General features: G+C 50.4%; 2 protein-coding genes across 2 annotated transcripts; both read right to left on the bottom strand.

The window, feature by feature from the left end:
* Positions 1-911: 911 nt before the first annotated feature.
* On the bottom strand, positions 912-2,934 carry LOC121766896 (40S ribosomal protein S8-like; the record flags this gene model as incomplete). The annotated part of the gene is made up of 2 exons (XM_042163128.1): positions 2,656-2,934; positions 912-1,607 (listed from the first exon to the last, which is right to left on the bottom strand). Coding segments are annotated over exons 1-2 (975 nt in total), but the record flags the coding sequence as incomplete, so codon positions are not given.
* Positions 2,935-4,529: 1,595 nt separating this feature from the next.
* On the bottom strand, positions 4,530-4,937 carry LOC121766895. The gene has a single exon (XM_042163127.1). It carries the CDS (start codon positions 4,935-4,937, stop codon positions 4,530-4,532), a length of 408 nt encoding a protein of 135 aa, XP_042019061.1.
* Between the last annotated feature and the right edge of the window lie 18,368 nt (positions 4,938-23,305).

Below are 23,305 nucleotides of genomic sequence, written 5' to 3'. Positions count from 1 at the left end.
TGTTCATTCGAAATGCTATGTCTAATGGAAGCTTGAAGCCGAAACATTGGAAGGGAGTTAAACTTGGAGTCAATATTCCTCAACAAGCGGCGGCAATCAGGGCGCTACCCCTAGCCATGGCAATCAAATGGAACCCCCCGGATCAGCCGTGGATAAAGCTCAACACGGATGGCTCCTATAATGAAGCGAACGGCAGTACAGGGGCTGGCGGGATTATTCGAGACCACTCGGGTAAGATGCTCGTCGCCGTCAGCACACCCCTTGAAGCCCACTCGGCGTTAGAAGCGGAGCTGTTGGCCATGATTCACGGGCTAAATATAGCCAAGGAATTCGGCCTACCAATCTGGATTGAGTCAGATGCAGAGCAAGCAATCAAATTGGTCAATGGGACGGGATGGGGGCCGGCACTCGCTCGGCAAGCGGTGGCGCAACTAACCATTCTCAAACGCCAACTCAAATTCCGAGCCACCTTCATACACAGGGAGGGGAACAAAGCGGCGGACTTCCTTGCGAAAATGGGGCTAGTCCAAGACAGTGGCCTTCGAATGCACTACAACTCAGCACCGAGAGAACTATTGGACTTGGTTAGATTGGACGAGATGGGAGTGTCGCACATCCGAAACCTAGACGGGGACGGGCATCAAAGTTGATCATGAGACGATGGGAGACAATAGTGACTAGCTTTGTGGTTAATTGTATTTTGGAAAGGAGTATGATGAGGTCCGAACCTTGTGGGATCGGACCGCATACTACTCTTGATTTTGTTACGGCACACCACTTTTGGGTGTGGCCACGCCTTGTAATTATCTCTTTTGGAAATATAGGGATGAGGGACCCACGAACCCTCCACCGTAGAGGTGTTTGATTAAAAAAAAAAAAAAAAAAAAAAAAAAAAAAAAAAAAAAAAAAAATTCCAATTCCTTGCCCTCCAAAATATAACCGTCACATCGGCCGCACTGGCCAGGACGAGAGGCAATTGCTGCCAACAGACGACCACCACCAAATTGTTCTTCAATATGTGCGTCGATCTTTCGGTCCTGCTGACGTTTCTCTAGTTTTCTCTGAACATGGTTGCTTTTCTTTACCTCTTCAGCAGCATCAGCCTCAGTGATTTCCTCTCCTTCCTTCTTGGCAGCAGCCTTCTTCTTGCGGCCGATTTCAACTCCATAGTGTTGTAGGTACCACTGCTTGAATGGTGCAGCATCAACTTGGACAATGGCACCCTTGACCAGAGTTTGGGTTCTGACCAGCTCATTTTTTGATGCATTGTAAACCATATCGAGAATACGGGTCTTTCTGTTTACAGCTTCACTACCCCAAGAATAGTTTCCAGTATCCAACCTCAAGGTACGCCACTTCACATTGCCTCCCCGAACTCTCACCCTTCTCACACTCTTGTTGCTCAACAACTTTGTGTTAGCCGGTTGCCTGCCGAGCTCATACTTTCGCTTCTTCCTCCACGCCTTCTTCTTTCCTCCAGTTGCACGCCTCTTGTGCATCGAATCCCGTGAGATACCAATGATTGACTGACAGCTCCGCTGGATTAGGGTTCCGATGTGAAGAAATATGCAGTGCAGCAACCGTCTTCTTCTTCTTCTTCCTAAAGTCTAATTACCAAGCCAGATGTCATCCCAAAAGTAAATATCTCCTTTCCCCACAAGCCATCTCACGTGCGGTTGCGCAAGGGGGCAGGCTCTAGAGAGCCTCTTCCACGTAGGACTGCTCCTGCTCGGCATTCTCGAGGCAAGTGGTGAGGAGTTGGAGCAGTACATAGCCATCATATACTGCGCCTAGAGGGAGGTTTGCTCCCGAAATCGCCACCAAAGCTTTAGGTTAAATACGCGGAGAACCTCCTTAGAGCTGCGTATCCCAAGGCCCCCTTCATCGGTGTGGAGGCACATTTGGTCCCAACTAATCCAGTGTGGGTCTGTTTCCTCTCACTCGTAGCGCCCCAGAAGAACGGGCCATTTGTTGGTCAATCTGTTTAAGGGTGTCGGCCGTTGGCTCAATGGCCTGGAAGATATGTAAGGGGATCGCTTCGAGAGTGCTCTTAATAAGCGTGAGTCTCCCTCCAAAGGATAGGTGTCGGTGCGCCCAGCCAGATATCCTTCTTGCAATCTTTTCACAGAGGAATAAGAAAATGTCCGTGCGCTACACACCGCAGTAAATGGGGACGCCCATGTAGAGGAATGGGAAGTCCTCCTTAGTGAATCCCCCTTCCGTTTGGATCGAGCTTGCCCATTGCTCATAGACGTCGGCAATGTAGAAATTGCTTTTGGCGAGGCTGATCTGTTGGCCTGAGACTCTTTCATATCCCTCGAGGCATGCTCTGAGCTGACGCAAGGAATTCGTTGCCGCTTGTGTAAAAATGATGATGTCATCCGCGTATGCGAGGTGGCTGATCTCAATGCATCAACGGGACGCTTTGAAGGCCATCTCCTTTCGCCCAAGAATGAGCTTATCCTAGGCCCGCGATAAGTAATCCGCAGCAATCACAAAAAGGGCAGGGGATATCGGGTCACCTTGCTTTAGTCCCCGTGTTGATCTGAAGAAGCCCGACGGGGCACCATTGATAAGTATCGAGAACCAACACGAGCCAATACACCTTTCAATAAGCGAGAGCTAAGTGTCCGGGAAACCCATGGGTCGGAGCACCTTTAAGAGGAAAGGCCACTGAACCCGGTCGTATGCTTTAGCCATGTCAATCTTCACCGCTACATTGGGGGCTAGGGAGCAACGGGCCAGCTCATGGAACATCTCCTGGGCCAGCAGGGCATTATTGTTGAGAAGCCACCCTTTAACGTAGCCACTTTGGTTTGGGGAGATAACCTGCGGAAGGAAAGGGGAGAGGCGATCCATGAGTACCTTGGTGATAATCTTGTTCAGGACGTTACATAGGCTGATGGGGCGGTAATCGGTCCAAGTCTTGGCCATCGCCTTCTTTGGGATGAGGACAATGCTTGTGGCCGTGATGCTTAAGAATGCCCCTCGGAAAAATTGTCCAATCGCTTCCACAACTTCCGGCCCCACAATGCCCCAGTAGGCTTGGTAGAAGCTAGCCGAGAAGCCATCATGTCCCGGGCGCACTATCTCCGGAGATACTAAAAGCGGCATCCTTAACTTCATCCGCATCCGGCTTCTTAGCAATATCCGCAGCTTGCTCGAGTGAGTGGACTTGCTGAATTAAACTAAGGTCCAGCTCTTCAAGGACCACAATGGGGGGTGCAAGAAGTTGTTGAATGAAATCCACTGCTGACTTTGCAATATCCGCTTTATCGGTGATCTCTTGTCTGTTGTCCTGGATCGAGTGAATGCGTAGACGGACGCTTTTTTGTTTCACCCAGCTTTGGTAGAACCGGGTGTTCTTGTCCCCCTCAGCTAGCCATCGCAAGGCTGCCTTTTGCCGCCAAAATTCCTCTTCCATTCTTAAAAGTAGGATATACTCGGCAATGTGTTTGTTGATCGCTACCCTATTCTCGGGCGTTGGCCTTGCCTCGAAATTGGCTTGTGCCGTGGCGATGTCTTCCTCCTTGGCCTTTAGGTTGGTGTGGATATATCCAAAGGCCTCCTTGTTCCACCTCTTTAGAGCTCTTTTGACTCTAGCATGCTTGATATGAATGTTTAGGAGGCCACCCGCCCCGATGGGTTCCTCCCATGCATTTTGCACCATTGCCATGAAGCCTTCGTGCCGGATCCACATATTCTGGAACCTGAAAGCCTTGCCTCCATTGGTGTTGTTTGGTGTCTTGCATCGTACTAGGATCGGCCCGTGGTCCGAGGCGATCCATGGGAGGTTGGTAACCCGAGTAGCTTCGAAGATCCTAGCCCAAGCCTCGCTAACAAGAACTCTATCCAATCTTTCAAAAAGTCCATTTTTGGCCCACGTGAATTCCGCCCCATCAAAGCCCGGGTCAAGGAGCCTGCAGTCGTCAATTGTTTCCGCAAAATCAACCATCTCAGCTTGCCGGTTGGTGTCGCTTCCGAGTCTATCCCGATGTGATAAGATATTAAAGTCGCCTCCAATAATCCATGGTGTTCCATTGAGGGATCCGGCAAGCTCTCTCATCGTGTCCCACAAAGGGTATCTCTCGGCCCTTGTGCATTTGGCATAAATGGCCGAAATGGCTAGGGGGCAGCGAACCGATGGGACAAGAGTCGTCCATGAAGGAGTTGTTCCGAGTCACACTCAATATCAAATGTAGATCCTTCTTCCACAAACAACCAGATCTTTCCCGTCGCGTTTGAGCCAATGAAGTTTTTTTTTCGTTTTTGAGCCAATGAAGTTTAGCCCCAACACCTTAGAAAACCGGTCCGAATCGGGGGTTGTAAGCGGCTCCATTATTGCAAGAAACAAAACATTATGAAATTGGATTAGTGTTTTTAGCATGTTTTGGGTTGCCGCGTTAGCGATTCCCCTCACATTCCAAAACATGATATTATAAGACATTATTAACAAGTGAGGTTCGTATCCGAGGGGGATGAAGTCCCTCCTTGATATTCAATGATTTTCCATCTCCGAGTAACCGACTCTAGTATCCGTCCCCATCTAGGGTTCGAATGTTTGGAACACCCATTCGGTCCAAGCGGACGAAGTCCATGAGGTCTCTTGGTGCAGAATTATGATCCAATTGTCGACCGCTATCAAGCCTTAGGCCCATTCTCGCGAGGAAATCCGCCGCCTTGTTCCCCTCCCGGTGTATGAAGGTGGCTCGGAATTTAAGTTGGAGCTTGAGCAGGATCAATTGCGCCACTGCTTGCCGAGCTAGAGCCGGCCACCACCCTGCTCCAATGACCAGATTAATGGCTTGCTCGGCATCTGATTCGATCCAGATCGGTAAGTCAAGATCCTTGGCTAAGCGCAGCCCATGGATCATGGCCATCAGCTCAGCCTCCAGAGCCGAGTGTGCTTCAAGGGGCGTGCTAAACGCCACCAGCATGTTGCCCGAGCTGTCCCGAATGATTCCTCCCCCTCTGCTTTGTTGGTCACTTCATTGAAGGAGCCATCCGTATTTAGTTTAATCCAAGGGTGGTCCGGGGGGTCCCATTTGATTTCCATGGCTAGCGGCTGCGCCCTAGCTGGTTCCACTTGTTGCGGGATGTTGATTCTAAGTTTGACCCCTCGCCAATGCTTCGGCTTCAAGTTCCCGTTACCATGGAGTTCCGGATGAACATGTGGATCTGCCATACCACATTGTACGGATTGAACCTTGTGTCTTGGTGCCGACTCCTGTTTCTTTTCGCCCAGATGAACCACAAGATGAGGTAGGGGATGGCTCGGCTAAGGTGCTTCTTGTTCGGTTGGTGACATCTTCGCATCCAAGTTTCAATTCTCGTTGGGATTGTGTCATTGATTGAGAGGCAGGGGGTCGCCCCATCAAACCACGAATAAAATTCATTCCATACTCAGCGAGCTCCGTAACCCTGAATGAAGAGGTGTTGGAGGGACTCAATATTCGGTCGAAGAGGGCAACATTGGCACTTGGAGGCAAGTTCAATCTCCCGCCACTAAAGTTTTGTGTCGACTGGCACCCGATTGGAAAGAAGCCTCCAGATGAAGATGGCTATTGACTTAGTGAGGCCCGCCTGCCAAACATCACCCAGGCCTTGAACGATCGGGTTCCGCCCTCGGAGTGTGTCCCACGTAGATGCTACCGTGAATTCCCCGTGCTCAGAGAGTCCACCGCGGGATATCCTGTTCGTCTTGGAGTATCGGGGTGCTAAGGATGCGATCAATAATATGCTGTGGGATGCCGGCTTGATCGTGCAGGAGTCGGAGCTTGGGTTCATCCCAAGTGCCATTTGTAATGAACTCCGAGACCCGGGTGGTTGGCCTTCCCCTATCATCAAGGCTGAGGTCCCTGAGTGAGCTGTTGCCAAGCCAGATGTCATCCCAGAAGTAGATATTCCCTTGCCCCACAAGCCACCTCATGTACGGTTGCGCGAGAGTCCAAGCTCTAGAGAGACTCCTCCATGTAGGGCTACTCCTGCTCGGCGTTCTCAAGGTAAGTGGTGTGGAGATGGAGCAATATTTTGCCATCATGTATTTTGCCCAAAGGGAGTTTTGTTCCCGGAAGCGCCACCATAATTTTATGTTGAAAGCACGTAAAACCTCCAAAGTTTTTCGAATCCCGAGACCTCCTTCCTCGGTAGGGCGACACATTTGATCCCATCCAATCCAATGGGTTCACTTTCTCTCACTCTTAGATCCCCAAAAGAATCGGGCCATTTGTTGATCAAGTTGTTTTAAGGTGCCGGCAGTGGGGCTCAATGGCTTGGAAGATGTGTAAGGGGATCGTTTCAAGGGTGCTCTTAATCAGCGTGAGCCTCCCTCCAAAAGATAAGTGCCGGTGTGCCCAGCCCGAGATCCTTTTTGCAATCTTTTCACTTAGGAAGAGGAACATGTCCGTGCGCTTTACACCACGGTAGATGGGGACGCCGAGGTAGAGGAAAGGAAAGGTGCCCCTAGTGAAGCCTCCTTCCGCTTGGATCGAGGGTGCCCAATGGTCATGGATTTCGGCGATATAGAAGTTGCTCTTGGTGAGGCTGACTTGTTGGCCGGAGACATTTTCATAGTTCTCGAGACAGGCTCGGAGCCGGCATAGGGGGGTTTCCGCCGCTTGTGTGAATATTATAATATCATCTGCATAGGCTAGGTGGCTGACCTCAATGCATCTCCGGGAGGCCTTAAACACCATATCCCTTTGGCCAAGTATAAGCTTATCCAAGGCTCGAGACAGGTAGTCCGCGGCAATTACAAACAACGCAGGGGAAATCGGATCACCTTGTCGAAGTCCCCGTGTTGATCTGAAGAATCCTGAAGGTACCCCATTGAGAAGGATCGAGAACCAACACGAGCCTATGCACCTCTCCATGAGTGAGATCCATGTGTCCGGGAATCCCATTCGCCGAAGCACCTTGAAGAGGAAAGGCCATTGGATCCTATCATAGGCTTTCGCCATGTCGATCTTCACCGCTACATTAGGCGCTGGGGAGCATCTTGCAAGTTCATGGAACATCTCTTGGGCCAACAGAGCGTTATCATTGAGGAGCCGCCTTTTCACGAAACCACTTTGGTTTGGGGAGATGACCTGTGGAAGGAAAGGGGAGAGTCGAGTCGTGAGTACCTTGGTGATGATCTTGTTAAAGACGTTGCAGAGGCTGATGGGTCGGTAGTCGGTCCATGACTCGAGCGACGCCTTCTTTGGGATGAGGACAATGCTTGTGGCCGTAATACTTCGTGGCAGGAAAGCCCCTCTAAAGAACTGGCCAATTGCTTCCACCACCTCCAGCCCCACAATAGTCCAACAGGCTTGGTAGAAAGTGGCGGAGAAGCCATCGGGTCCGGGGGCGCTATCTCCGAAAATGCTGAAAACGACGCTCTTGATCTCGTCCGCACCCGGCGCATTTGCGATGTCCGCAAAGTGCTCGGCTGAGTGTACTCGCTGGATAAGGTCAAGGTCTGGCTCGTCTAGAACCGGGTTGCTGGGCGCTAGGAGTTGTTGGTAGAAATCTACCGCTGACTTTTTTATTCCCGACGTCGATGGAGCCCTCCCCTAATCTCAACGGTGAAGATGAAGCTAAGATTAATGAAGAACTTGCCGGCGCCAGAACTGTTGACAACGCTCCGGCCGATGACCTTGCGGCCGGCGCAAACGCGGGGACCGGTGACGGAGGAGAGCACAACCCCCCACATGATGGCTGCTCGGAGAGAGATGGCTCTAGCATGGGTCAAAAGGCCTGGGTGGACGCACTAGTCAACTTGCCCGAAATGGGCACAACAACAAAATCACTTTCCGAAAGTTCCTTGGCGCCTTGCCACTTCGGAACACCACGTGATGCTGGCCCCAATGCATCCGTTGAGCCCCCAAAACAACAAAAATCTAGCTCCTTTTTGCAGCAACCCAACTTTCCCGAATTGGCTTGGAGACCAAAACCTCCTTCCGAAAGTGGGCTAACTCCTTTCCGTCCCAAGAGCTCACGTGAGACGATTGTCGTGGAGGCCCCAACGCAACCAACAAAGGCCGAAATCATCCACTTAGCCGCCTTGGACTCGGCGGAGATGCTAGACACATTGGTTGCGCAACCTCTCATTACGGCCGGTCACAAACCACTGGAGTTCCCCCTAAACCCTTCGGGATGCATGCAAAGTGTCACACACACACCTCGGGATGGAAATGGACCCTCTCTTGAGGACTTTCCCCCTCTCGAACGAGGACGAACTAGCAAGCTCCGAGCTACGTTTGAGGCTAGTTCGGAACATTACAGTGCGGAGTTCGGCCAGCCGCGACCGAAGTCGAACCCTAACGTCTACCGAGAAAAGCCTTTTATCGAGACGATGAACAAGGCCACGCCTAGTGCCGAGATGGTTGCAGTGACAAGAGACACACCAACACCCAACGATACGCCTATGGATGATGCCGAACAGACCCTCACCGAGAAGGAAAAAGTCGAGAAGATCCACACCGAGAAAGAAAAAGCCGAAAAGCCGAGAATGGAAAAGCCGAGAAGGGCACACAACGGCAACGTAGGTGCCGAGAAGATCCACACCGAGAATGGAGAAGCCGAACTCAACAATCCGAAGAGAAATGGAAACACACCTAAGTCCGCGACGGATGCCGCAACACAAGGGCTGAATGTAGTTAATCAACTTGGGGGGGTAGAAGCTACACTGGGGCCCTCGCCGTGGCCGAAATCGATGGCGGACTTGCTTAGGGGTACCCCGTCGGGCTCGGCGAGTAACACTCTACAAGGCCGGGGTGAAGGCGCCGCAAGCCACCCCGGTCGGCCGAAAACGATGGCGGACATGCTCAAAGGCTCGACTGACCCTACCGGCCCCCAAGCCTTTGAACCGGATAAGCTCCAGAACATTGGATTTGCTTCAGTGTCCGACGGCATCCCGGCCATTTACTTCTCCGGAGCGGAAACTCAAAAGCTTGCTGAGAGCATGGGACACGCCATTGTGGGTAAGTTTTCTCACTCTATCCCTACGGGACTGCAAATCCAAAAGACCCTCGACAATATTAAACTTCGGTGTGGATTTAGTTGGAAGTACATTAATGCTAAACATATTCTCATTCAATGCGAGGACTTGGCGGACTATGCCCGAATCCTTGGAGGCCCAAGGGGTACGCCCGTTTGGCTCATTGACCGACACCCGATGAGGGTCTTCAAATGGTCCCCGGACTTTGATGCTTACTGCGAGTCCCCCATTGCGGCAATCTGGTGCAACCTAATTGGCCTCCCCATTCATCTTTTCGACCAATCCGCCTTATTCGCCATCGGCAAGCTTCTCGGCAATCCAATACAAATTGATCGAGCCACGGCAAACAAGACTCGGCTTTCATTTGCCCGAATCTGCGTCGAGATAGACATCACAAAACCACCTACCGAAGAGATAATCCTCGATCTTGGTGGGCGAGAAACGGTGCAGCGAGTCCGATGGGACAAGATACCATCATATTGCCGAGAATGCAAACATGTCGGCCATGCAAGTGAGGTGTGCTATGCGACGGGCAAGAAGGAACGGCCGCCAAAGAGAAACTACCACAACGGCCCGCCAAAACAGCCACAACCCGAGAGACAGACCGAGAAGGGGAAGCAAGATATGGGGAAGAATGCCTCCAGCTCCAACGAATGGAAACATCAGGGGAAGAAGCAAGGCAAGGCCGGTGATCGACCAAACAATAACAAAACAAATGGGGAGGACTCCGGTGATACTTCCTGGGAGGGACCGAACTCCAAAGGTGACTCTACTTTGGGGAGCGGACCGAGCTCCGGAACTCAGAATGCCGGGCTTATTGCCGGGATCGAGATTGGGAAGTCCCCACCGAACCGGGGGAATCCATTGCATCCCACCACCGAACCACCAACACCACGTGGGAACATGGACGTGGAGTGGGGCTCCCCCATTGCGAGGAGCTTGGTCTCACCAGTTCGGCGAGGGAATCCGAGAGGAGGCGCGCGCCATGCTTTGACAAGGGGGCGTGGGTTCTTCTCGGCAAAGAACCACATGAGCACTAACCAATATTATACTCTCATGGAGAACGGAGAATTTGATGTTGAGAATTGTGGGGATGCGGACGAAGACCTTATGGAATTGCATGTGGGGGCCGAGAAGTTAGGAGGCAACAGTTCGGCCGAGGACGCCGAGGAGGTCGCTCCGAACAAAGAGCAACACCGTACTGACTATCAAGGAGGGCCTTCAACCTCTTTGGGTACGCACCCTTCTTGTTAATAATGTCGTACAATCTCATGTTTTGGAACGTGAGGGGGATCGCGAATGCGCCCACTCAAAACGTTCTGAAAAGACTAATTGGTTGTCATAATGTTTTATTTCTTGCAATAATGGAACCGCTCACACAACCGGACCCGGACCGTTTCTCTAAGGCCTTGGGGCTGTCCTTCATTGGTTCGAACATGAACGAGAAGATTTGGATGTTTGCGGAAGAGGGGTCCACTTTTGATATTGAGGTTGACTCGGAACAAATTCTCCACGGGTACCTCAAATCCCACCGCCTTGCTAGGCCGGTGGCCATCTCAGCCGTGTACGCCAAATGTACAAGGGCTGAAAGACATCACCTATGGGACAAGATGAGAGAGATTGCCGGGCCTCTTGAGGGAACACCTTGGATCATCGGTGGCGATTTCAACACCATGCTATCTCATCAAGACAGAGTTGGAAGTGATACCAACCGGCAAGCCGAGATGGTAGATTTTGCGGAGGCAACGGAAGATTGTAGGCTGCTTGACCCTGGTTTTGATGGAGCGGCATTCACTTGGGCCAAGAATGGCCTTTTTGAAAGGTTGGATAGAGTGCTTGTCAGCGAGGATTGGACTAAGACCTTCGAGGCTACTCGGGTTACGAACCTCCCCCGGATTGCCTCGGACCATGGACCAATTCTTGTCAGGTGCACGAAGATGAACACATCCGCTGGAGCCAAGGCTTTCAGGTTCCAGAACATGTGGATCCGACATGAAGGATTCATGGCCGTAGTGCAAAAAGCATGGGAGGAGCCCACGGGGGCGGGTGGAATCCTAAACATTCAAATCAAGCAGGCCAGAGTTAAAAAGGCCCTTAAGGAGTGGAACAAAGAGGTTTTTGGAAACATTCATGCTAATCTAAAAGAAAAGGAGGAAGAAATTGCTTTGGCCCAATCTTGTTTCGAAGCAAGGCCGACCCCGGATCACAGGACAGCGATCAACAAACACATTGCCGAGTACATCCTTTTGCTGAAAATGGAAGAAGATTTTTGGCGACAGAAGGCAGCTCTGAGGTGGCTTGCCGAGGGAGACAAAAATACCCGGTTCTACCAAAGCTGGGTGAAACAAAAGAGGGTTCGTCTCCGCATCCATTCAATACGTGTCAATGGGCAGGAGCTCACCGAGGAAGCTGAGATTAAAAAGTCCGCAGTGGAGTTCTTCCAACAACTCCTTGCCCCCAACAATCCGATACTTGAAGATCCAGACCTTGACCTAATCCAGCAGGTCCACTCAGCCGAGCAGTTCGCTGACATCGCAGATGCTCCAAGTGCGGACGAGGTCAGGAGTGCCACCTTTTGCATTTCCGGAGATAGTGCACCCGGACCCGACGGCTTCTCGGCCACCTTCTATCAAGCCTGCTGGCCTATTGTGGGGCCGGAGGTAGTGGACGCAATCAGACAGTTCTTCAGAGGGGCCTTCCTGCCGAGGAGCATCACGGCCACAAGCATAGTCCTTATCCCAAAGAAGGCTTCGCCGGAATCATGGACCGACTACCGACCCATCAGTCTCTGCAATGTTTTAAACAAGATCATTACCAAGGTACTCACCTCTCGACTCTCTCCTTTCCTCCCACAGGTCATCTCCCCAAACCAAAGTGGATTTGTCAAAGGTCGGCTCCTTAACGACAACGCACTTCTGGCTCAAGAGATGTTCCATGAGCTTGCTAGATGCTCCCCAGCGCCTAATGTGGCAGTAAAGATTGACATGGCTAAAGCCTATGATAGGGTCCAATGGCCATTCCTCTTCAAAGTTTTACGCCGTATGGGTTTCCCGGATTCATGGATTTCACTTATGGAGAGGTGTATTGGGTGTTGCTGGTTCTCGGTCCTTGTTAACGGGGCACCCTCGGGCTTCTTTAGATCAACTCGAGGACTTCGGCAAGGAGACCCGATCTCCCCTGCTCTGTTCGTAATCGCGGCGGACTACCTGTCCCGAGCATTAGATAAGCTCATCCTCGGCCAAAAGGACATGACGTTCAAAGCCTCCCGGAGATGCATGGAGATCAGCCATCTAGCCTATGCGGACGACATTATCATCTTCACTCAAGCGGCGGCAAACCCTATGCGCCGGCTAAGAGCCTGTCTCGAAAAATATGAAAGAGTCTCCGGCCAACAAGTCAGCCTCGCCAAGAGTAATTTCTATATTGCCGAGGCCCATGAACATTGGGCAAACTCGATCCAGGCGGAAGGAGGCTTCTCTAGAGGGGCCTTTCCTTTTCTCTATCTCGGTGTCCCTATCTACCGTGGTGTCAAGCGCACGGACATGTTCCTCTTTCTACGGGAAAAGATTGCAAGAAGGATCTCAGGATGGGCACACCGTCACCTATCCTTTGGAGGAAGGCTTACGTTGGTTAAGAGCACTCTTGAAGCGATCCCCTTGCACATCTTTCAAGCCGTCGAGCCCACGGCCGGTACCCTCAAGCAACTTGATCAACAAATGGCCCGATTCTTTTGGGGGTCTACGAATGAAAAGAAGCGGACCCATTGGATTGGATGGGAACAAATGTGCCGGCCCACTGATGAAGGAGGCCTTGGGATCCGAAAAAACTATGGAGGTCCTCCACGCTTTCAATATCAAACTTTGGTGGCGATTTCGGGAGCAAAACTCCCTTTGGGCAAGATACATGATGGCAAAATATTGCTCCAACTCCACACCGCTCACCTTGAGATTGCCGAGCAGGAGTAGCCCTACGTGGAGAAGGCTCTCAAGAGCATGGCCCCTCGCGCAACCGCACATGAGATGGCTAGTGGGACAAGGGGACATATACTTCTGGGATGACATTTGGCTTGGCAATAGCCCTCTGAGGGAACTTAGCCTTGATGATAGGGGAAGACCAACCACCCGGGTCTCGGAGTTCATTACAAATGGTGGTTGGGATGTGCCCAAGCTTCAACTCCTTCACAATCAGGCCGGCCTCCCTCAGCATGTTATCGATGGCATCATTAATACACCGATCCTCCATGACGAACAGGATATCCCGAGGTGGAACCTCTCTAAGCATGGGGAATTCACGGTGGCTTCGACATGGGACACACTTCGAGGACGAAACCCGATCATCCATGGTTTGGGGGACGTTTGGAAGGTAGGCCTCACCAACTCAATAGCCATCTTTATCTGGAGGCTTCTCTCCAATCGGGTGCCGGTTGACACGAAACTTCAGTGGCGGGAGATTGAGCTAGCTTCTAAGTGCCAATGCTGCCCCCACAGACCGAACACTGAGTCACTCCAACACCTCTTCATCCAGGGATATGGAGCTCGCAGAGTATGGAGTGAGTTCGACGGCTGGTTCACAGGCCCGTTCCCACGCATCCATATCAATGACACAATCCCTACGAGAATCGAAGTGTGGGCGCGAAGGTGCCAACAGCCGAACAAGAAACATCTTAGCCGAGCCACTCCATACCTCATCCTTTGGTTTATATGGTCGGAGAGAAACAGGAGCCGCCACCAAGGCACACAGTTTAAACCACAAAACGTGGTATGGCAGGTCCACATGTTCATTCGAAATGCTATGTCTAATGGAAGCTTGAAGCCGAAACATTGGAAGGGAGTTAAACTTGGAATCAATATTCCTCAACAAGCGGCGGCAATCAGGGCGCTACCCCTAGCCATGGCAATCAAATGGAACCCCCCGGATCAGCCGTGGATAAAGCTCAACACGGATGGCTCCTATAATGAAGCGAACGGCAGTACAGGGGCTGGCGGGATCATTCGAGACCACTCGGGTAAGATGCTCGTCGCCGTCAGCACACCCCTTGAAGCCCACTCGGCGTTAGAAGCGGAGCTGTTGGCCATGATTCACGGGCTAAATATAGCCAAGGAATACGGCCTACCAATCTGGATTGAGTCAGATGCAGAGCAAGCAATCAAATTGGTCAATGGGACGGGATGGGGGCCGGCACTCGCTCGGCAAGCGGTGGCGCAACTAACCATTCTCAAACGCCAACTCAAATTCCGAGCCACCTTCATACACAGGGAGGGGAACAAAGCGGCGGACTTCCTTGCGAAAATGGGGCTAGTCCAAGACAGTGGCCTACGAATGCACTACAACTCAGCACCGAGAGAACTATTGGACTTGGTTAGATTGGACGAGATGGGAGTGTCGCACATCCGAAACCTAGACGGGGACGGGCATCAAAGTTGATCATGAGACGACGGGAGACAATAGTGACTAGCTTTGTGGTTAATTGTTTTTTTGGAAAGGAGTATGATGAGGTCCGAACCTTGTGGGATCGGACCGCATACTACTCTTGATTTTGTTACGGCACACCACTTTTGGGTGTGGCCACGCCTTGTAATTATCTCTTGTGGAAATATAGGGATGAGGGACCCACGAACCCTCCACCGTAGAGGTGTTTGATTAAAAAAAAAAAAAAAAAAAAAAAAAAAAAAAAAGCTCCTGGCCGTTGACACGAATCGAGTGGATGCGTAGGCGAACTCTTTTTGTTTCACCCAGCTTTGATAGAACCGGGTATTTTTGTCGCCCTCCGCAAGCCATCTCAAGGCTGCCTTTTGCCGCCAAAAATCCTCTTCCATTTTCAGCAACATGATTTACTCGGCAATGTATTTATTGATCATTGTCCTATTTTCCGGTGTTGGCCTTGCCTCGAAGATGGATTGGGCCACGGCAATTCCTTCCTCCTTTTCCTTGAGGTTGGCATGGATGTTCCCAAAAACTTCTTTGTTCCACTCCTTTAGGGCTCTTTTCACTCTAGCATGTTTGATTTGAATATTTAGGAGTCCACTCGCCCCCGTACTCTCCTCCCATGCATTTTGCACTACAGCCATGAACCCCCCATGTCGGATCCACATGTTCTGGAATCGGAATGCCTTGCCTCCGATGGTAGTGTTCAGCGTCTTACATCTTACAAGGACCGGCCCGTGGTCCGAAGCAACCCGAGGGAGGTTCGTAACCCGAGTAGCTTCGAAGGCCCTAGCCCAACCCTCACTAACAAGCACTCTATCCAATCTTTCAAAGAGGCCGTTTTTGGCCCATGTGAATTCCGCCCCATCGAACCCCGGATCAAGGAGCCTACAGTCTTCAATTGCCTCCGCGAAGTCGATCATCTCGGCTTGTCGGTTGGTGTCGCTCCCAACCCTATCTCGGTGTGATAGGATGGTGTTGATGTCGCCACCGATAATCTATGGTGATCCTTCGAGGGTCCCAGCAATCTCTCATCTTATCCCACAGGAGGTGTCTTTCGGATCTTGTGCATTTGGCATACACGGCCGAAATGGCCAGCGGCCTAGCAATGCGGTGGGACTTGAGACGCCTATGTAGGATTTGTTCCGAATCACAATCAATATCAAAAGTGGATCCCTCTTCCGCAAACAACCAGATTTTTCCGGTCATGTTAGATCCAATGTAGGACAGCCCCAGGGCCTTGGAGAACCGGTCCGGATCCGGTGTTGTGAGTGGTTCCATTATTGCAAGGAATAAAACATTATGAGATTTAATTAGCCTTTTCAAAACGTTTTGGGTTGACGCATTTGCGATTCCCCTCACGTTCCAAAACATGATATTGTAAGACATCATTAACAAGTAGGATGCGTACCCGAAGGAGACGAAGTCCCTCCTTGATATTCAATGCGATGTTGCTCTTTGTTCGTTGCGTGCTCCTCGGCATCGTCAAGTGGAGAGCCGTCTCCAATCCTCTCGGTCCCCACTTGCATGTCCATGGCCGAGTCGTTCGCTTCCCCACAATTGTCGACATCAAATTCTCCATTCGCCATGAGGGAGTAGTATTGGTTAGTGCTCATGTTATTCTTACTTGAGAATAAACCACGCCCCCTAGTCATTGCATGGCGTGCGCCCCCTCTCGCACTCCCTCGTGTAGGCGGGGACACCGATCGGCTCGCCTTGGTGTACTCCCATTCCGCATCCATATCTCCATGAATTGGTGAAGGTGGCTCGGTGGTCGGGGGTGTTGGGTTCCCTTTTTCCCCTCCCCCGCGCTTGAGGCCCACTTTGAATATTCCGGGGCGCGAAGCATTCCCTCCTTGGGTTCCACCCATAATGTCCGGACCATCCCAAGTTGTATCCCTTTCCTCCTCTCCATTTGAATTGTTGTTAGGACGATTCCCGACATTGCCCTTATTCTTCCCTTGGCGGTTCCCTTCATTGGAGTTAGGATTGTGCCTCACCGCATCTTGCATGCCCTTCATACCGTGGCCTTCGGGGTTTGCCTTCTTTGGCGGGTTGATATTGTAGTTTCGTTTCGGCGGCCTTTCCTTTTTGCCCATCGCATAGCACACATCACTTGCATGGCCAACATGTTTACACTCTTGGCAATAGGATGGGATCTTATCCCACCGGACTTGTTGCACCAACTCGCGGCCGCACAAGTCAAGGATTATCTCTTCAGGGGGTGGTTTGGTGATGTCAATCTCAATACAAATGCGGGAAAAGGAGAGTCTCATCTTGGTAGCCGTGGCCCGATCAACTTGGATTGGATTGCCGAGGAGCTTGCCGATGGTGAAAAGAGCGGATTGATCAAACAAGTGAATTGGGAGTCCGATTAAATTACACCAAATTGCTGCTATCGGGGACTCACAATATGCATCGAAATCCGGGGACCATTTGAAGACCCTCATTGGGTGGCGATCAATGAGCCAAACGGGTGTTCCCTTTGGGCCTCCGAGAAGCCGGGCATAATCCGCCAAATCCTCGCATTGGATAAGGATATGTTTAGCATTAATGTATTTCCAATTGAAGCCACATCGGAATTTAATGTTATCTAGAGTTTTTTTAATTTGATGGCCCGTAGGAATAGAATGTGAAAACTTACCCACGATGGCGTGCCCCATGCTATCAGCAAGCTTTTGTGTTTCAGCCCCGGAGAAGTAGATGGCCGGAACTCCATTGGACATGGAGGCAAAACCAATGTTTTGGATCTGTTCCGGCACGAAGACTTGAGGACCATTGGGTTCGGGAGAACCCTTAAGTAACTCTGCCATCGATTTTGGCCTACTAGAGGTACCCGAGGGAACTTCGGCCCCCCCTTCTCGGCTAGCGACCATCGGCCCTCGTGCCGCGGCCTCATGGGATAGGTCACTCATGGCCATCGGCTGGTCCTGGATAGCCGTGACGGAACTAGTCGGAGCTTCACCCACCATCGAGTTGGTAGGTGGTGTCAGGGTGGCCGTATGACCCTCGGCCCCAACCTTGGTGGCCGCACCCCTGTGAGCTTCCTTTCCGGCCAGGTTCACATTCGCCTCCGCACGCTGTGCCAGGCCAGGCGGCTCCGGCCTCGACCAAGCCACAAAAGCCGTCGACTTTGCCGCGCCAGCCTCGAACGTGTCTCGAAGTTTTAAGGTCCGTCCTCTCGCTAGAGGGGGAAACTCCTCAAAGGAGGGGATGAAAGGCCCCATAGGTGCAAGCAAGGCTTGGTCGGACTCCGGAAGGGAAGAGTAATGAGTCCCATCGGCCATGTGCGCATCCTCCGGCAGGCCGGCGTCGAGAAGTGGTTGGGCGGTCATTGTGTCTAGCTTGTCCGCCAAATCCAAGGCTGCGAGGTGTAGGAGATGGGTAGTTTTTGGCTGCATTAGCCCTCCAACGGCTAGGACATCACGTGACATTCCAAGTGGGCAAGGCGCCAAGCCACTTTCGAAAAGAGTTTTTGTTCCCACTACTTCCAATGAGTCTTTTGCTTTTGCTGCCGCATGTACTTTAGGTTTGTCATGATCCGGAGGGGTCACGTCCTCCTCTTCGACGGCATGGTCGTCGCCGGCGGCCGCACCGGCAACCTGGTCGGAACTTTGATTTTTGGAGGCCATGGTCGATAGGACCGCATTGGCAATGGACAATTGGCATTCCTTGGTGCCCGAAGCACTTTCTACTTCATCCCGCCGGCCGTTGTCCCCTTGATCACTCGGCGGGCTTGCCGGAAAGATGGTCCTTTTGCACTTAGGGCTCCCGGGTGGGGACGAGTATTCCGACTCGAACTCGAGCCTCTTCCAAGGTTGTTTGTCCTCCGAAAGGGGTGAAAGAACAAACCTTTTCCGACCATTTCCTTTAGTTGGATGAGCCGACGTACTTTTCCTCATTTTGAGTTTTGTGGCTTTTTGCTTCATCTTCTTGCTCGGAGGATTAGGGATGGGGTCCTTGGCCGACCGAAAGACCATGCGCTGGTCCGAGATGGTGCGAGGTTCCTCGGGCCCCGGCGACGTGTCCGGCGGATGGTCCGGCATGGCCGAGCGTGTGCCAAGTCACCAGCGTGGTCGGGGGGAAGCGGAGGTGACGATGTAAGATCCGACACAAAGGCGGAGGCCGACAGCATTTAGGGTCGTGAGTGTTGAAAGAAGGCCGTGGGTTGTGGTCGGAGTGGAGGGGAGGGAAGCGAGGGTGAAGACCTTGAGTTGAAGAGGGCGGCGGTGGTTGGCAACGGTGTTACAAGGCGGGACAATAGGGAGTTGTGTTTTTCTCGATCTGTACCTGCATTAATTATGTCTGAAGATACTCTTGGACCAAGGGGATAATAACATCTATAGCATGCAAATTTCAACGTAAAGAGGTTTCTTCATTACCTCATCGATGCTGAATGTATATTTCTCCCCATTGTAATCAAGGCATATTGGTGCCATCAAAGACATCAATGATAGCCTTAGCGGTACGTAGGAAAGGTCTCCCTAAAAGTACTCCGCCAGACTCTGCAGACTCACTATCACTCATTTTAATCACATGAAAATCAGCTGGGTACAAGAAGTCATGTACCTTTACTATCACGTTCTCAAGCACTCCCTCAGGACAAATGCATGACCTGTCTGCCAATTGGATCACAACTTTCGTGTCCACCATGCCTACCCCTACTAACTTCTCGTATATACACAGTGGTAACACATTTATGGATGCACCCAAGTCACACATAGCATGCTCGATTTTTACATCACCAATAGAGATGAGCAAAGTAAACATACCTGGGTCATTGCGTTTCGAAGGCATCCTCCTCTTTTGAATCACCGCGGAGACGTTCTCGCCTATCAAAATTTTTCCACTGGGTTTAGCCTTCCCAGCTATAAATTCCTTGATGAACTTGCTAAACACCGGCAATTTCAAAGCCTGTAAGAATGGTAGATTAATCTCCAGCTTCCCAAAAATATCCATGAAATCTACCGGCTCTTCCTTATTCTTCTTGGTTTCCCCCCGGTTTGGGAAAGGTTTAGGTCGCTTCCCTGCTCCTAGGAAACAGGCGAAAAAGTGGACATTATGAAGGAAATTGCTTGACGGAGGAAGCCTCGGAGTTGAAGGGTAGAATAGGGATTTCTACGAAGACTCTAGAAGGCTATGTCCGCATCTATAAAAGGAAGAAGCATGCAAGCTGGAGGGATCTTCTCGGTAGAGACCTTGCTAACAGCCTGTAGCTTAGTCCATTCTCTTCACACTCTTGGGTTCTTTCGGTGGGAAATTCAGGGCACACTAGGGGGTTCACCTCTAGCTTTCATACATTTTCGATCTGGTTGTAACACCGTCCTTCTTTAGGGCGAAGAAACAATTTATTTTCCACTTTCGTTTCTGCTGAATTCGCCGAGCTTCTCTGTTCGAAGCTCGGACCTCTTTTGTTTCTGGATATTTCTTACTTTTATGCAAGTTTCGTTTTCGTTTACGTCGATCGTGATGGTTCTTGTTGTTTGATTGTGTTTACTTGAATTCTGGAGTTGGATTGTTGGAGTTGGTTGATTTCTGGATTATTGCAGGTTAATGGTTGAATCTGGGAGAATGGAGCTGGTTTGTGAATGAATCGGGGTTTTGTCTGGTTAATGTTGTGGAGTTGTTCGTGATTGTTGGAATTTGGCAGTGATCGGAGCAGATCTGTTAGAATCGGAGTTATGGAGTTGATTTTGCTGATTGTTGAGTTTGGATTGCTTGGATCCGGAGTGGATTAAGCGTCCGACGTGATTCTGAGCAAGAGTGTTTAATTTTATGCCGCGCTTACGTGTTTTCATTTCATTTCGCCTAGTTTACGTAGATCTGGTGTATTTCCGATTCATAGCAAGTTTCTGGCGTCCAAATTCCTATATTCTGTTCGAATCCAGGAGTATGCTCTATTTTCTGCATTTACGCGTCTGAGTTGGTTAGGAAATTGCATGGGTTGGTTGTCTGCAGCTTTTACCGTACTTGCTATTTCTGGAAACATGGTCCCCACTGTTAGTTGCTTTCTGTTTAGCTAGATTAGGTAATTGTTTACTTAGTCTAGGGAGTAATTGTGTCTTTCGGATTTGATGTCTGATTCCAGTAAGTTTTCTGTGTCCTAGGTCTAGCGTTTACATTTCTTGCCTAGATCTAGTGATAGTTAAAATCTCAACCCCTTTGCGTGGCAGCAGCCGTTTGTTTCCATAGTCTCTTAGCACTACTTTGCGAATCCATCTCTGTGGGATCGACCCCACTTCCCTATACTAATTCATAGTATTCGGGTTGAGGGATTTCTTTTTGAAGGGGAGTCGAGTGTGTCCAACGACAAAAACACTGTAGTTCTCTTGAGTTCCTGAACCCAGTGATCCAGTGGATTTAAGGAGCGTTGTGTCTGGACCGAGCTTTGCATTAATTCTCATATGTGCACACTTGCTTACTCCTGAGTCCAGTCATTCGACATTAGAGTCGAGTGAGAGGACCACCACTTCAAATGGCGCCGTTGCCGGGGATGGATGGCGTGCTTAGTGTTAGTGTTCAGAGTCTGTGGTGTAAATAGTTTTGATTTGTTTTCCTTCTCTTTTGTTTACAGTTTTTGAGCAGAGGCTCAAGATCTACCTACTGGAGCAACTCATCTGGGTGGAAACACGGCCAGTTTGATTGGCGGGTTAAGGATACAGTCTCTACTGTGACCACCAGATCAGGGTTCACCACGGGAGATCCGTTTCCGAGTGAATTTACTAGCGACGAATCTTGGACGTCATCAGGACGCGAAGATCCAGAATCACCACCCGAATCAGAAATAGAGTCAGAAACAGGGGAAGCAGAGGAAGTAGTCATGGCGCAGGTGGTAGACCCAGATCCAGAAATCGGCTCTCTCACTGCCCATTTAGATGGAGAACCAGCTCAAGCTATAGTGATGAATCCACGCCAGAGAACTATCGAGATCAAGACAAACGTACTCGGCATCTTGCCGACGTTCTCTGGGCGTAGAAATGAGTGTCCGTATGAGTTCTTAAATGAATTCAGTAAGTTATGTGGTATTCAGAAGAGGCCGAATGATGCAACAGAGGAGGATTATCGCCTACGAGCGATTCCGTTTACCTTGAAGGGGGAAGCTAATACGTGGCTATTGAGGTTGCCTCCGGATTCTATCCGCACGTGGAGGGACTTCAAGTTAGAATTCTTAGATTATTTCTTCCCATCCAACAAGACGAATGCACTTAAGAAAGAAATACTAGAGTGTAAGCAAGATTACGATGAATCGTTGAGTCAGTATTGGTCGAGATTTAAGGGGTTGTTGGATGCATGCCCGAATCACCGAATGATAGAGGCAGAGACCTACTCTCTGTTTTACGAAGGAGCAACTCCCGAGTCAAAGGACTTAATGAACTCCTCAAGTGGGGGAAATTTCACAAGAAAAAGGGGAAGTGAGGCAAGAGAGATCCTAGGGAAGTTGATTGACGCTAAGAAAGCGTACGATAACCCTAGAAATGCAGTGAAAAGAGGATCGGTGCATGCTGTGAGAGAACAAGAAGATGACAAAGTCGAAGCAAGGATTGATAGGCTCGAGAAGGCTCTTTTGAACGTGATTGAAAAGACGATTCCACTGGCTTCACAAGGGAAGGAGAAATCTCCTGGTCCAGGAGATAATCATATGCAACAATATTACGGGACCCAGGAAGGAGATTATCTGGCCCAGGTCAATGCAATGGGAAGTTGGAATCCTGATGGGAGCTGGAATCCAGGGAGACAGAGAGATGCGCCTTGTAGAAACCATCCAAATTTCAGATGGACTGACAATGAACAGAATCAGCCGGCACCACAACAAAGTCAGCAGTTTGCACCTCAGCCCGAAAGACAAGGTAACTGGTCAGGAAGGAATCAAGAGGGGCAGGGCAACTGGATTAATCGGAACCAATGAGACCACTCGAGCTGGGGAAACAGGAATCAGAGCAATCAGGGGAACTCTTATGTACCCCCACACCAAAGGAATTTTCAGAACAATTACCAGGGAGAAGGAAATCAATACAATAACTCTTCAAGCGGTCAAGGAAATGCTCGTCAGAATCAAGCAAGTGGACCAACTCTGAGTATAGGGCCAGGGCCCAGTCAACCCCCGAAACCACCAAAGAGTATCGATGATATGGTGCACGACCTCGTCAGTTCTCAGCAACATATGCAAAACAACCTGCAATTGAACAATGACGTAGTGCACAAGCTTCAAGATGCTCAACAGGAACAGAAGGCAGCGATGGATATGCTGGCAAAGCAACTGTCACAAATAGCTACTTCCTTGAGTGATATGCGGGGAAACGAGGGCAAAATTCCTGCCTCGGTAAGGCCACCTGATAGAGCTAATATAAGTCAGATTACCTTGAGATCCAGGAAAGGGTATGATGGGCCAGTGGTAAGAACAAAGGAGGTGACAGATCCCAAAGAAGACAGGGAAGAAGAGGATACAATTCCTAGGCCAAGACACTTGGGGGGGAGTATTCCCTTGGTCAAGGATGACCTTAAGACAAGAGATTTAGAGAAACCTTTGCCTAGATCAACTGAATCATTCTTCCTCGATCCACAGCCGGAGTTGGAAGATGAGGCAGTGGGAAAAGAAACTGGAGAGTTATCAGCTGAAAGTTCTACCAGAGCAGGAAAGCGACCGAAACCCTTTCCAAGCCGAGGGGAAGCCAAGAAGCAAAAGGAAGAGCCGGTGGACTTCATGGACATTTTTGGGAAGTTGGAGATCAATCTGCCATTCTTACAGGCCCTAAAGATGCCAGTCTTTAGCAAGTTCATCAAGGAATTTATAGCTGGGAAGACTAGACCCAGTGGGAAAATTCTGATAGGCGAGAACGTCTCCGCAGTGATTCAGAAGAGGAAGATGCCTTCAAAATGCAATGACCCAGGTATGTTCACCTT

The sequence above is a fragment of the Salvia splendens genome, chromosome 15 (genome assembly GCF_004379255.2).
Source record: "Salvia splendens isolate huo1 chromosome 15, SspV2, whole genome shotgun sequence".
Taxonomy (NCBI): domain Eukaryota; kingdom Viridiplantae; phylum Streptophyta; class Magnoliopsida; order Lamiales; family Lamiaceae; genus Salvia; species Salvia splendens.
The sequence above is the reverse complement of the archived record's forward strand: the minus strand, read 5'-3'. Positions and strand labels throughout refer to the sequence as shown.

Coding starts and splice junctions, on each gene's coding strand:
- LOC121766895 (XM_042163127.1), bottom strand. CDS start 4,937: ATGCTGGTGGCGTTTAGCACGCCCCTTGAAGCACACTCGGCTCTGGAG.